The sequence below is a fragment of the Lolium rigidum genome, chromosome 6 (genome assembly GCF_022539505.1).
Source record: "Lolium rigidum isolate FL_2022 chromosome 6, APGP_CSIRO_Lrig_0.1, whole genome shotgun sequence".
Classification (NCBI taxonomy): domain Eukaryota; kingdom Viridiplantae; phylum Streptophyta; class Magnoliopsida; order Poales; family Poaceae; genus Lolium; species Lolium rigidum.
In genome coordinates, this window is record NC_061513.1 from 104,773,500 (window position 1) to 104,782,608 (window position 9,109).

A 9,109-nucleotide genomic window follows, 5' to 3' on the forward strand; every position below is an offset into this window, starting at 1 on the left:
GTTCTCCGTCCAGGGGCATCATCCAGGAAAAGGTGCTTGCTAGAGGTGTTAGGAGGTGGAGCGGCGTGTCATCCTCTTCGTTGACAATGGCGTGTCTCGATGACGTGTCGGAACGGGATCTCGGTAACGGTCTTGTGTTAATGGATGCACACAAGGCGGTGGCGTTACCTGTCATTGTGGGAGCATCGACGCCCTGGCAATGCCGGTGTGTTTGATCCTTCCTGAAGATGGGTCGGGCGAAGTGGCAATCTCTAGACGTGGGCATGCGGTGCGAGCTGAGGGTTTGTCGGGCCTGTCTTTGCTCCGAAAATAATGCGATAGTATTCGTTTACAGTAGAAGAGTGGGAACTGAGAAGTGCATTTGTTCCTTCTTGTTCTGAAACTTTTGGGAGGGGATATCTGCCATTTCAGAAGAAGATTTCAGAAACTGAGTGGACTGTCGCTAGCCCATTGCCTGCCTTATGAAACGAACGGGATGATGAAACAGAAAAGTGAGAAAAAGGCCGCGTCATTTTCTCCAGCACATTTCCCTCCACTAGTTTTGCGCGAGCCCAAACCTGGCAGTACTTAAGCCGCTGCTGCTACTCACTTTTGTAAATTATTGCTGTGCTTTTGGGGTCGACCTGCATATATTTGTTCTCTCCCGTTTCTTCCTCGGCCGGGCTCCTGTTCGCGTCCCGGGCGCCTTCCCCAACAGATTCCGATACCATCCGTCGAGCGCGCGTGGGCGGCAAGCATTGGGCTACTTCTACGGCGGAGCTGCGCTGGGGAAGACGCTGCGATAGGCGGTCGGCCCGGCGCGCCGCGCGCGCGATGAGGGGCGGCGCCTCGGCGCGATGGGGCTCCGCGGGGACGACGCCGCGGTCGCTGAGCACGGGCTCGTCGCCGCGCGCGTCCGAGCCGGGCTCCGAGGACGGGGAGGAGCTGGTGGAGGTGACGCTGGACCTGCAGGACGACGACACCATCGTGCTGCGCAGCGTCGAGCCGGCCGCGGCGCAGGCGGGCCTGGGCGCGCTGAGGCTGCCGGTGGGCGAGCTCGCGGACGGCGCGTCGGCGTCGTCCTCGCGGTCGCCGTCGATCCGCCGGACGTCGTCGTACCGGCTGCTGCAGTTCTCGCAGGAGCTCAAGGCGGAGGCGCTGGCCCGCGCGCGCCAGTTCTCGCAGGACCTCACCAAGCGCTTCAGCCGCAGCCACAGCCGCGACGAGAGCCACTACCACCAGCAGCCGCCGTCTTCGTCCGGCTCCGGCATCGAGGACGCGCTCGCCGCACGCGCCGAGCGCAGGCAGCGCGCGCAGCTCGACCGCACGCGGTCAGGCGCGCACAGGGCGCTGCGAGGACTCCGCTTCATCAGCGGCAACAAGGCCAGCAACGCGTGGCGGGACGTCCAGGCCAACTTCGACCGCCTCGCACGCGACGGCTACCTCTCCCGCTCCGACTTCGCGGAATGCATAGGTACCGTCACCGATCGACTAGCCGTGGCCGGAGCGCAATGCGTCCTCCGCCGTTTTTATTTCCGTTGGAGCTCCGTTTTCAAGCACTCTGTTCTCTGCGCAGGGATGACGGAGTCCAAGGAGTTCGCCCTGGAGCTGTTCGACACATTGAGCCGCCGGCGCCGGATGAAGCTCGACACGATCAACAAGGAGGAGCTGCGAGAGATCTGGCAGCAGATCACCGACAACAGCTTCGATTCCCGACTCCAAATCTTCTTCGACATGTACGTAATTTGCTACTGTTACTCACACTTATCTGCTATAGCTATGCAATTCGTTATTACTACTGTTAGCTCGTTATTACTGTTAGCTTCAGCTCTGTACACACAATACAGTTTCGTCACAACATTTCGCCTTGCTTTGGACCAGGGTGGATAAGAACGCCGACGGCCGGATCGGGGAGGCGGAGGTGAAAGAGGTGAGCAACACTCCATGTCCATGACTACGCTACTATGCTTGGTAGTCCTGCAGTACCATTTCCCCTTTCTTCTCCGAGGATATCGAATCAGATTATTTAGGCCCCAAGTCGACGGCTAGTGTTTTCTAAGCTACTTGCGCGATCGAGCTGTCCATGTCCTCGCCTCCAGCCGTATCAGAATTCTGTTGAGTAGTACTGTACGTGTTTCGTCGAATATGAAACTCCCGTACCAAATTTAATTAGTACTTCTTCTTGATTCTGTGCTCAGAGAGAAGGACAATTCTGAACTAATTAACCAGTTATAACCCGACAAGCCAGGAGGGGTTTAGTCTAGTTTAGTTTAGAGGAAGAGAGAAACCTAGCCACCTAGGGGAGTAAGTAACAACCATCTGCTGCTGACATCTAATCGGAGTCGGTGAGCTGAACCGGCGGGGAAAGCATCCCCTGGTTTCACCAACTCGGCAAAATCCTACCTGCCAGCAGTTCCTCGTGACGCTCGTTTTCCCTAACCCTTGAGGAAAAAGGGCAGAGCTTTCTTCTAGAACCAAACCTTGTGGCGAAGAGGAAGTCTGCTACGCAGTAGGTGAGGGGCATTTCCGCCATGTCCAGCTGATGTTTTCTGATCCTATCAAAACCATGCGCTGAACTTAAGCCTGAAAGGTGTGGCTATACTGGTATAGCTTTTGGATCGGGGCGCGTACAGGGTGCCTTTCACTCATGTCATCGCCGTGTAAAAGGAGTTCCAGTCACGCAGGGTTCTTTTTTTTTGGTTGGAAAATGTTACATCATCCTGAATGTTCTTCCTCAATACAAGACGTCTTATACTCCCTCTGTGCAGAAATGTATGACGTTTTATCCAGTTTATAGGTTCACTCACTTTTGTTTCTATCTAGTCTACTTTTAGTGTTTAGGTTCACTAGCTTCTTTTAGTTTGTACCCAGTCTACTTTGAAAATATCTAAAACATCCTATGTTAATGCACGGAGGGAGTATTTACGAACGGAGGGAGTATTAGTTTCATGTTTGCTTTTCTGCTACCGTGTAAAAGACGTATGGAAAATGTTACATCATGCTGAATTAGCAAGTTTCAGTGTTTGCTTTTCTGCTGCCACTCCACAGATTATCATGCTAAGCGCGTCCGCCAACAAGCTGTCGAGGCTCAAGGAGCAGGCGGAGGAGTACGCCGCGTTGATCATGGAGGAGCTTGACCCCGAACAGCTGGGCTACATTGAGGTAAGCTCGTTGCTTTGCTTTAAGTTCAGTTCGTGCTACGCCTGTCAGTGACCACCTCTTCGATGCCGGCCGGATTAAGATATGAAAATAGTCAAAATACCACTAATGTTTTCGTACGGAGAAGAAATACTAGTACTAGTACTACGAAAACAGCTGGCTGGCAGGACAAATTAAGCTGCTAACACTCCTTCAGCATGAGGGACGGGTGCAATTCTAATTTGACAACGATAGAGTGCTGGGCATATCTCAAACCGATATCAACAGCAATGAACTCATGCTCTATATATTATGCATGCGTGGCAACCTTCCTTGTTTACTTTAACCAAGGAGACCAGCTGCATTTTAGGTGTAATGGTTGACCTGGGCTGTCTGTCTTGCCAAGGCACTCAAGTTGTACCAGCAAGGAGTATACTACTAGCCGTACCAGTATCATCAGTTTTATTTTATTTATCTCACACGCATTGCTAGGTGATGGGTCATGCGTGCTGGGTGCACACCTCGACCGGCCAGATAGCCTACCTCTGAACCTGGCACTTGGCATCACGATCGCTGTAAAATTTACTGGTCACATTGAAGGGCCCCAACCACTGCCTGCAGCGAAATGCGCCATTGAAATCAATGGACTGAAGCTGGACATGGTATCCGATGGACAGTACTTCCCCATCATCATTTATATGAAGTTGGTGCGCAGCTGTGGACCAGCTAGCCAGCATCAACTTCTGTCTTGCCTCGTCCCCCCTGCCTAGTTCAATGCTACCCTTGCCGCCCACACCTCGTTGCCACACAACTTCAGTTAGGTTCCATGATTCTTCAGTTGTGCATCATTCTTCAGTTGCAAGGCTATGCGAGCTGTTGCTGGTTTAACCAATTAATCCCAGCCAAGGTTTACATTGCTATGGCCGTATGGGAGTGTTTAGCAGGGCCATGCACCCAATGTCGATTGTACTGCCTATTATATGTCAATATGTGTCATGTCAGGCCACATTTGTCCTACACCAGATTCAGGTCGATTGGTGCGTGGACATTCCACAAATTAAAGCTTAGAAAGCAGTCATATGAGCTGCCTGCGCCACCAGAGGGTTCATATTATTCACCTTCCTTATCTAAAAAAAAACAGCTGCCTTGTATTTTCCCTAAGGGTGCTTTGATTCATAGGATAGGAAAATTATTGGAATATGAAAAATATAGAATTGGGATACCCTGTCTAATTGAATCCTATGGGAAGTTGAATTCTCTTTGATTGTAGTGAAGAAATTTTTCATGAGGTCTGACCTAATGCTATTTTCGTTTGAAATTTATATCCTATGGGATATGATCCCATGAATCTAACAGTTTGTGCAGGAAATTTCCATGGGATCTCAGCTACAAAAAAATTGTGAAAATTCCATGAAGCAAAGTAGCCATAAGTAATTCTACAAATAAGTACTCCCTCCTTCCTACGAAACTTGTCAAAGATTTGTCTAAAATTGGATGTATCTACTACTAGATAGTGTCTAGATCATCCAAATTTTGACAAATCTAAGACAAATTTTGTGAGACGGAGGGAGTACATTTTGTTCACAGGCTATTACATCAACTAATGGCATTTACTTCTCAATTGATTCAATGGCTATAATTTTCGTGGCTTCTGAAAACTACACTGCTTGTTGTTATTTCAGCTGTGGCAATTGGAGACGCTTCTTTTGCAGAAAGACACGTACGTGAACTACAGCCAGGCTTTAAGTTACACAAGCCAGGCACTGAGCCAGAACCTGGCATTAAGGAAGAAGGGCTCAATCCGCAAAATAAGCTACACATTGACCTACTACATGGAGGACAACTGGAGACGCTTATGGGTGCTTGCATTATGGATTGGAATAATGGCTGGACTCTTCACCTGGAAGTTCATACAGTATCGTGAGCGCTACGTCTTCAATGTGATGGGCTACTGCGTCACAACCGCAAAAGGCGCTGCTGAAACCTTGAAGCTGAATATGGCAATCATCCTCCTGCCAGTATGCCGCAACACTATCACTTGGCTGAGAAATACAAGGGCTGCACGTGTATTGCCGTTTGATGACAGTATCAACTTCCACAAGGTTAGCCATGTCATGTTCCTCTCTTCTGACCATAACTTAGACTTTCATTGTACAGTCTTCATACAAGTAAGATCTGCGAATCTAATGGCACTGAACAATATTAGTGCATACTTGCATCATCTGTAGTCAGTTTACCTGTGACTTTTTTGTAAGGGGGGCAAAAGATTTGCCGCCATTCATTAAATAAGTAGGAGAGTCTTGACAAGACAACATAAAGCGAGAAAACCAAGTTCCTAAAAGATTACTCTCCCGTTATTACAAAACTCAAATGCTTCGCACCTGCGGCAATCCAAAGCTTGGCCTCGTCCTTGATGATTTGAGGTAGGATGGTTGGGGGCGTGGACTTGTTTAAGACTCTTGCATTTCGCTCCTTCCATATAGTCCAAGTCACAAGCATTTCTGGTACTAAAACCACGAAAAGAATTTTGGAATGGAGGGAGTATTAGATTTAGGTGTATCAGTTACTTAACTGTATCTTAGAGAGGCCACTGAAGCCATCCACATTTCAGACAAAAATAGCCATGGTAGATATGATACATCACATGAATTATTGTTGCCAGTTTGGCCAGCTCATTTATATCGAGGACTTATGTTTTTTTTCGTAACGGCAGACTATTGCAGCAGCAATTGTGGTTGGTGTAATTCTCCATGCAGGGAACCACATTGTATGCGATTTTCCACGGCTTATACATTCATCAGATGAGATGTATGCTCCCTTGGCCCAGTATTTTGGAGAAACAAAGCCCACATATTTTACATTATTCAAAGGAGCAGAGGGTGTCACTGGGTTAATCATGGTTGTGTGCATGATAATTGCTTTTACGTTAGCAACTCGGTGGTTCCGTCGTAACCTGGTTAAGCTTCCAAAACCATTCGACAAACTGACTGGTTTCAATGCCTTTTGGTACTCTCATCATCTATTCGCCATTGTGTACGTGGCTCTCATTGTTCATGGCCAATGTGTGTACCTTATTCGTGTCTGGTACAGAAAAACGGTAAGACATTCATGTATCTGTCTTTCAACTTTGTTGTAGAAACAAGGGGGTTCCTAATACTTTTATATTTTTCTTTTGATGCAGACATGGATGTATCTTGCAGTGCCTGTGTGCTTGTATGCAGGGGAGAGGATTCTAAGGTTCTTCAGATCTGGCAGTTGTTCTGTCCGCCTCTTGAAGGTCTGTCAAAATTCATAAGAAATTTTAGCATTGATTCTTTGTGCCCTGTACTAATCCAGTACCATTTATCTTCAGGTGGCCATTTATCCTGGTAACGTTTTGTCGCTGCAAATGTCCAAACCTCCCACGTTTCGTTACAAGAGCGGCCAATACATGTTTGTTCAGTGTCCAGCAGTGTCACCCTTTGAATGGTATAGTGATACTTGTGTCTCAATCATTGCTGAATTGTGTGTGCTAGATGCAACTTCTAGGATAGATAATACGGAAATTCTTCTACATTTCATATTTAGAAAAGGTCAACTTGCTGCATTACTTTGAACTTTGTACACTTTATCTCTTTCAGGCATCCCTTCTCAATTACTTCAGCACCTGGGGATGACTATCTCAGCATTCATGTTCGACAACTTGGTGACTGGACACGAGAGCTGAAGAGAGTATTCTCCGCAGCTTGTGAGCCACCAGCGAGTGGAAAAAGTGGCCTTCTTAGAGCAGATGACACAACTAAGAAAACGTATGAAGACCATCTATGTTTAGCAATTACCTTTGTGCTCTATGTTCATTTCACAAATTTTAATACTCTTTTGGCAATGCAGCTTGCCCAAGCTTTGTATCGACGGGCCTTATGGTTCTCCTGCTCAGGACTATGGCAAGTACGATGTTTTACTACTTGTTGGATTAGGAATTGGTGCTACGCCCTTTATAAGCATACTGAAGGATCTGCTCAACAACATTATCAAAATGGAGGAAGAGGAGGTTTGTTATATTAATCCCATATCTTCAGTCATCATCTTCCTAATCGCATTAGTAAAGTAAAGGATCATTAATATTTTCTTTGTACAGATACTCTTATTATCCACTCACAAGTATAATTGCAGGGTGCTTCAACGGACCTTTATCCACCAACTGGCCGGAATAAGCCACATGTTGATCTGAACACACTTATGAGAGTTGCCACGAGACCAAAGAAGGTCTTAAAGACCACAAATGCTTACTTTTATTGGGTAACACGTGAGCAAGGCTCTTTTGATTGGTTCAAGGGAGTCATGAATGAGATTGCTGAGTTGGATCAAAGGGTAAAATACATCAAATAACTTTTAATTTAGTTAACGGTGCAATTTGGTTATTTTCAGAAATTTGCATTGATTTTCATTGTGAGGTTGTACTTACAAGTTACAATTACTTTGGTCATGCTAGAATATCATTGAGATGCACAACTACCTCACAAGCGTCTACGAGGAAGGGGATGCTCGGTCAGCGCTCATCACAATGCTTCAATCTCTGAACCATGCCAAGAATGGCGTTGATATTGTCTCTGGAACTAAAGTAAGCGGCAATAAGACTATTAACAGCTTCACTAAAGCTGTAACATCAACGCATCAAAACATCAAGGCATTAATTGATTATTTATTAGCATAAAGGTCTAAAGATATGCACACATGCAGCTACTAATTCCATTAAATTATCAATGAACTCATTTTGCAGGTTCGGACACATTTTGCAAGACCAAATTGGAAAAAGGTCCTAGCTAAAATTGCCTCCAAGCATCCATATGCCAAGATAGGTTAGTATACCTAACTAAACCTTGTTTTATTTGTTGAAATCATGGACTCAAGGACATACATGCTAACAAGAACTTTTATCTAACATTATCAAAGTTCTGATGTATATCTATGCGAGAGTTATTACTTTTTTTAAAAATTACCAAAGGGGATTTACCCCCAGCTTCATTAATGAAATTTAGAATGTCTACATGGCGAGAGTTATTATTTGCTCCACGGTAGCACAGACATATGAAAACTTTCAGGGGGTGTATATATAGGAAGTAAGAAAGTACAAAACTTAAAATTTCAGATCAGCGTTTGCATGCATGACTAAAATTGCAAAGAAGACCGCACTTTGGGCTTAGCCTAGGATCTTGTTTCGCTTGGTTTTGTACTTCCTCCGATCCATATTAAGTGTCAGGGTTTTAGTTCAAACCCAGACACTTATTATGGATCCGAGGGAGTAGGTTAGATCTATTTTGGTTTCTTTACTAGGCTAGCTTTGCAGTTTCGTTTTGTTCTGTTTTGTTCCCTCCTTTGTAAGTTTTGGCACCTTCTCCGTATTCCTCTTCTAATAAGAAATGATGCACATTTCGATACGTGTTCAGAAAAGGCTTGGCCTTAGTTAGTAGCATCAAGTTCTATATAGTTAAGTGAAGTCTATAACTGTTTCGGTTGCATGCAGGTGTATTCTACTGCGGAACTCCAGTCCTGGCACAAGAGCTTGGCAAGCTTTGCCACGAATTCAATGGGAAATGCACCACAAAATTCGACTTCCACAAGGAGCATTTCTGAATTGCAAACAAGAATAGGTTATGCTACTTGTACAGCAGTTTTGTCCTCGTATATTCTTCTCTATAAAGGACATGAGAGACCAAGGCGGAGAAACAACTCCCTACACTTCTTGCTGGACAGTATACTCCCAACTCCCAAATGAGCAATATCACCAACAAGGGGGATTTCGGGTGATTGTGTAGAACTACATGTGTCGTTCATCGTGGCTTTTGCAGAACGGACCCCGGTGGATCTGCAGGGAGGTTCCTCCCGGCAGGTCTCCAATGTACAGAGACCACCTGAAGAAGACCTTGAGCTTCTCCTGAATTTAGTTTGGAATACAGGATGGTATACTAGGACATAGGAAGATGACCAATAGCCACAAAGGCCAGATAACTGT

General features: G+C 46.0%; 1 protein-coding gene across 1 annotated transcript; it reads left to right on the forward strand.

Moving 5' to 3' along the window:
• Positions 1-807: 807 nt before the first annotated feature.
• LOC124660290 (respiratory burst oxidase homolog protein A-like) lies at positions 808-8,741 on the forward strand. The gene is made up of 14 exons (XM_047198100.1): positions 808-1,453; positions 1,556-1,715; positions 1,861-1,909; positions 3,028-3,141; positions 4,800-5,219; positions 5,831-6,214; positions 6,299-6,394; positions 6,470-6,585; positions 6,738-6,905; positions 6,988-7,147; positions 7,270-7,467; positions 7,589-7,717; positions 7,877-7,955; positions 8,621-8,741. Exons 1-14 carry the CDS (start codon positions 814-816, stop codon positions 8,728-8,730), a joined length of 2,823 nt encoding a protein of 940 aa, XP_047054056.1. The 5' UTR covers positions 808-813; the 3' UTR covers positions 8,731-8,741.
• The last annotated feature ends 368 nt before the right edge of the window (positions 8,742-9,109 follow it).

Coding starts and splice junctions, on each gene's coding strand:
- LOC124660290 (XM_047198100.1), top strand. CDS start 814: ATGAGGGGCGGCGCCTCGGCGCGATGGGGCTCCGCGGGGACGACGCCG. Junction 1,716..1,860: donor CTCCAAATCTTCTTCGACAT/GTACGTAATTTG, acceptor GCTTTGGACCAG/GGTGGATAAGAACGCCGACG. Junction 5,220..5,830: donor ACAGTATCAACTTCCACAAG/GTTAGCCATGTC, acceptor TCGTAACGGCAG/ACTATTGCAGCAGCAATTGT.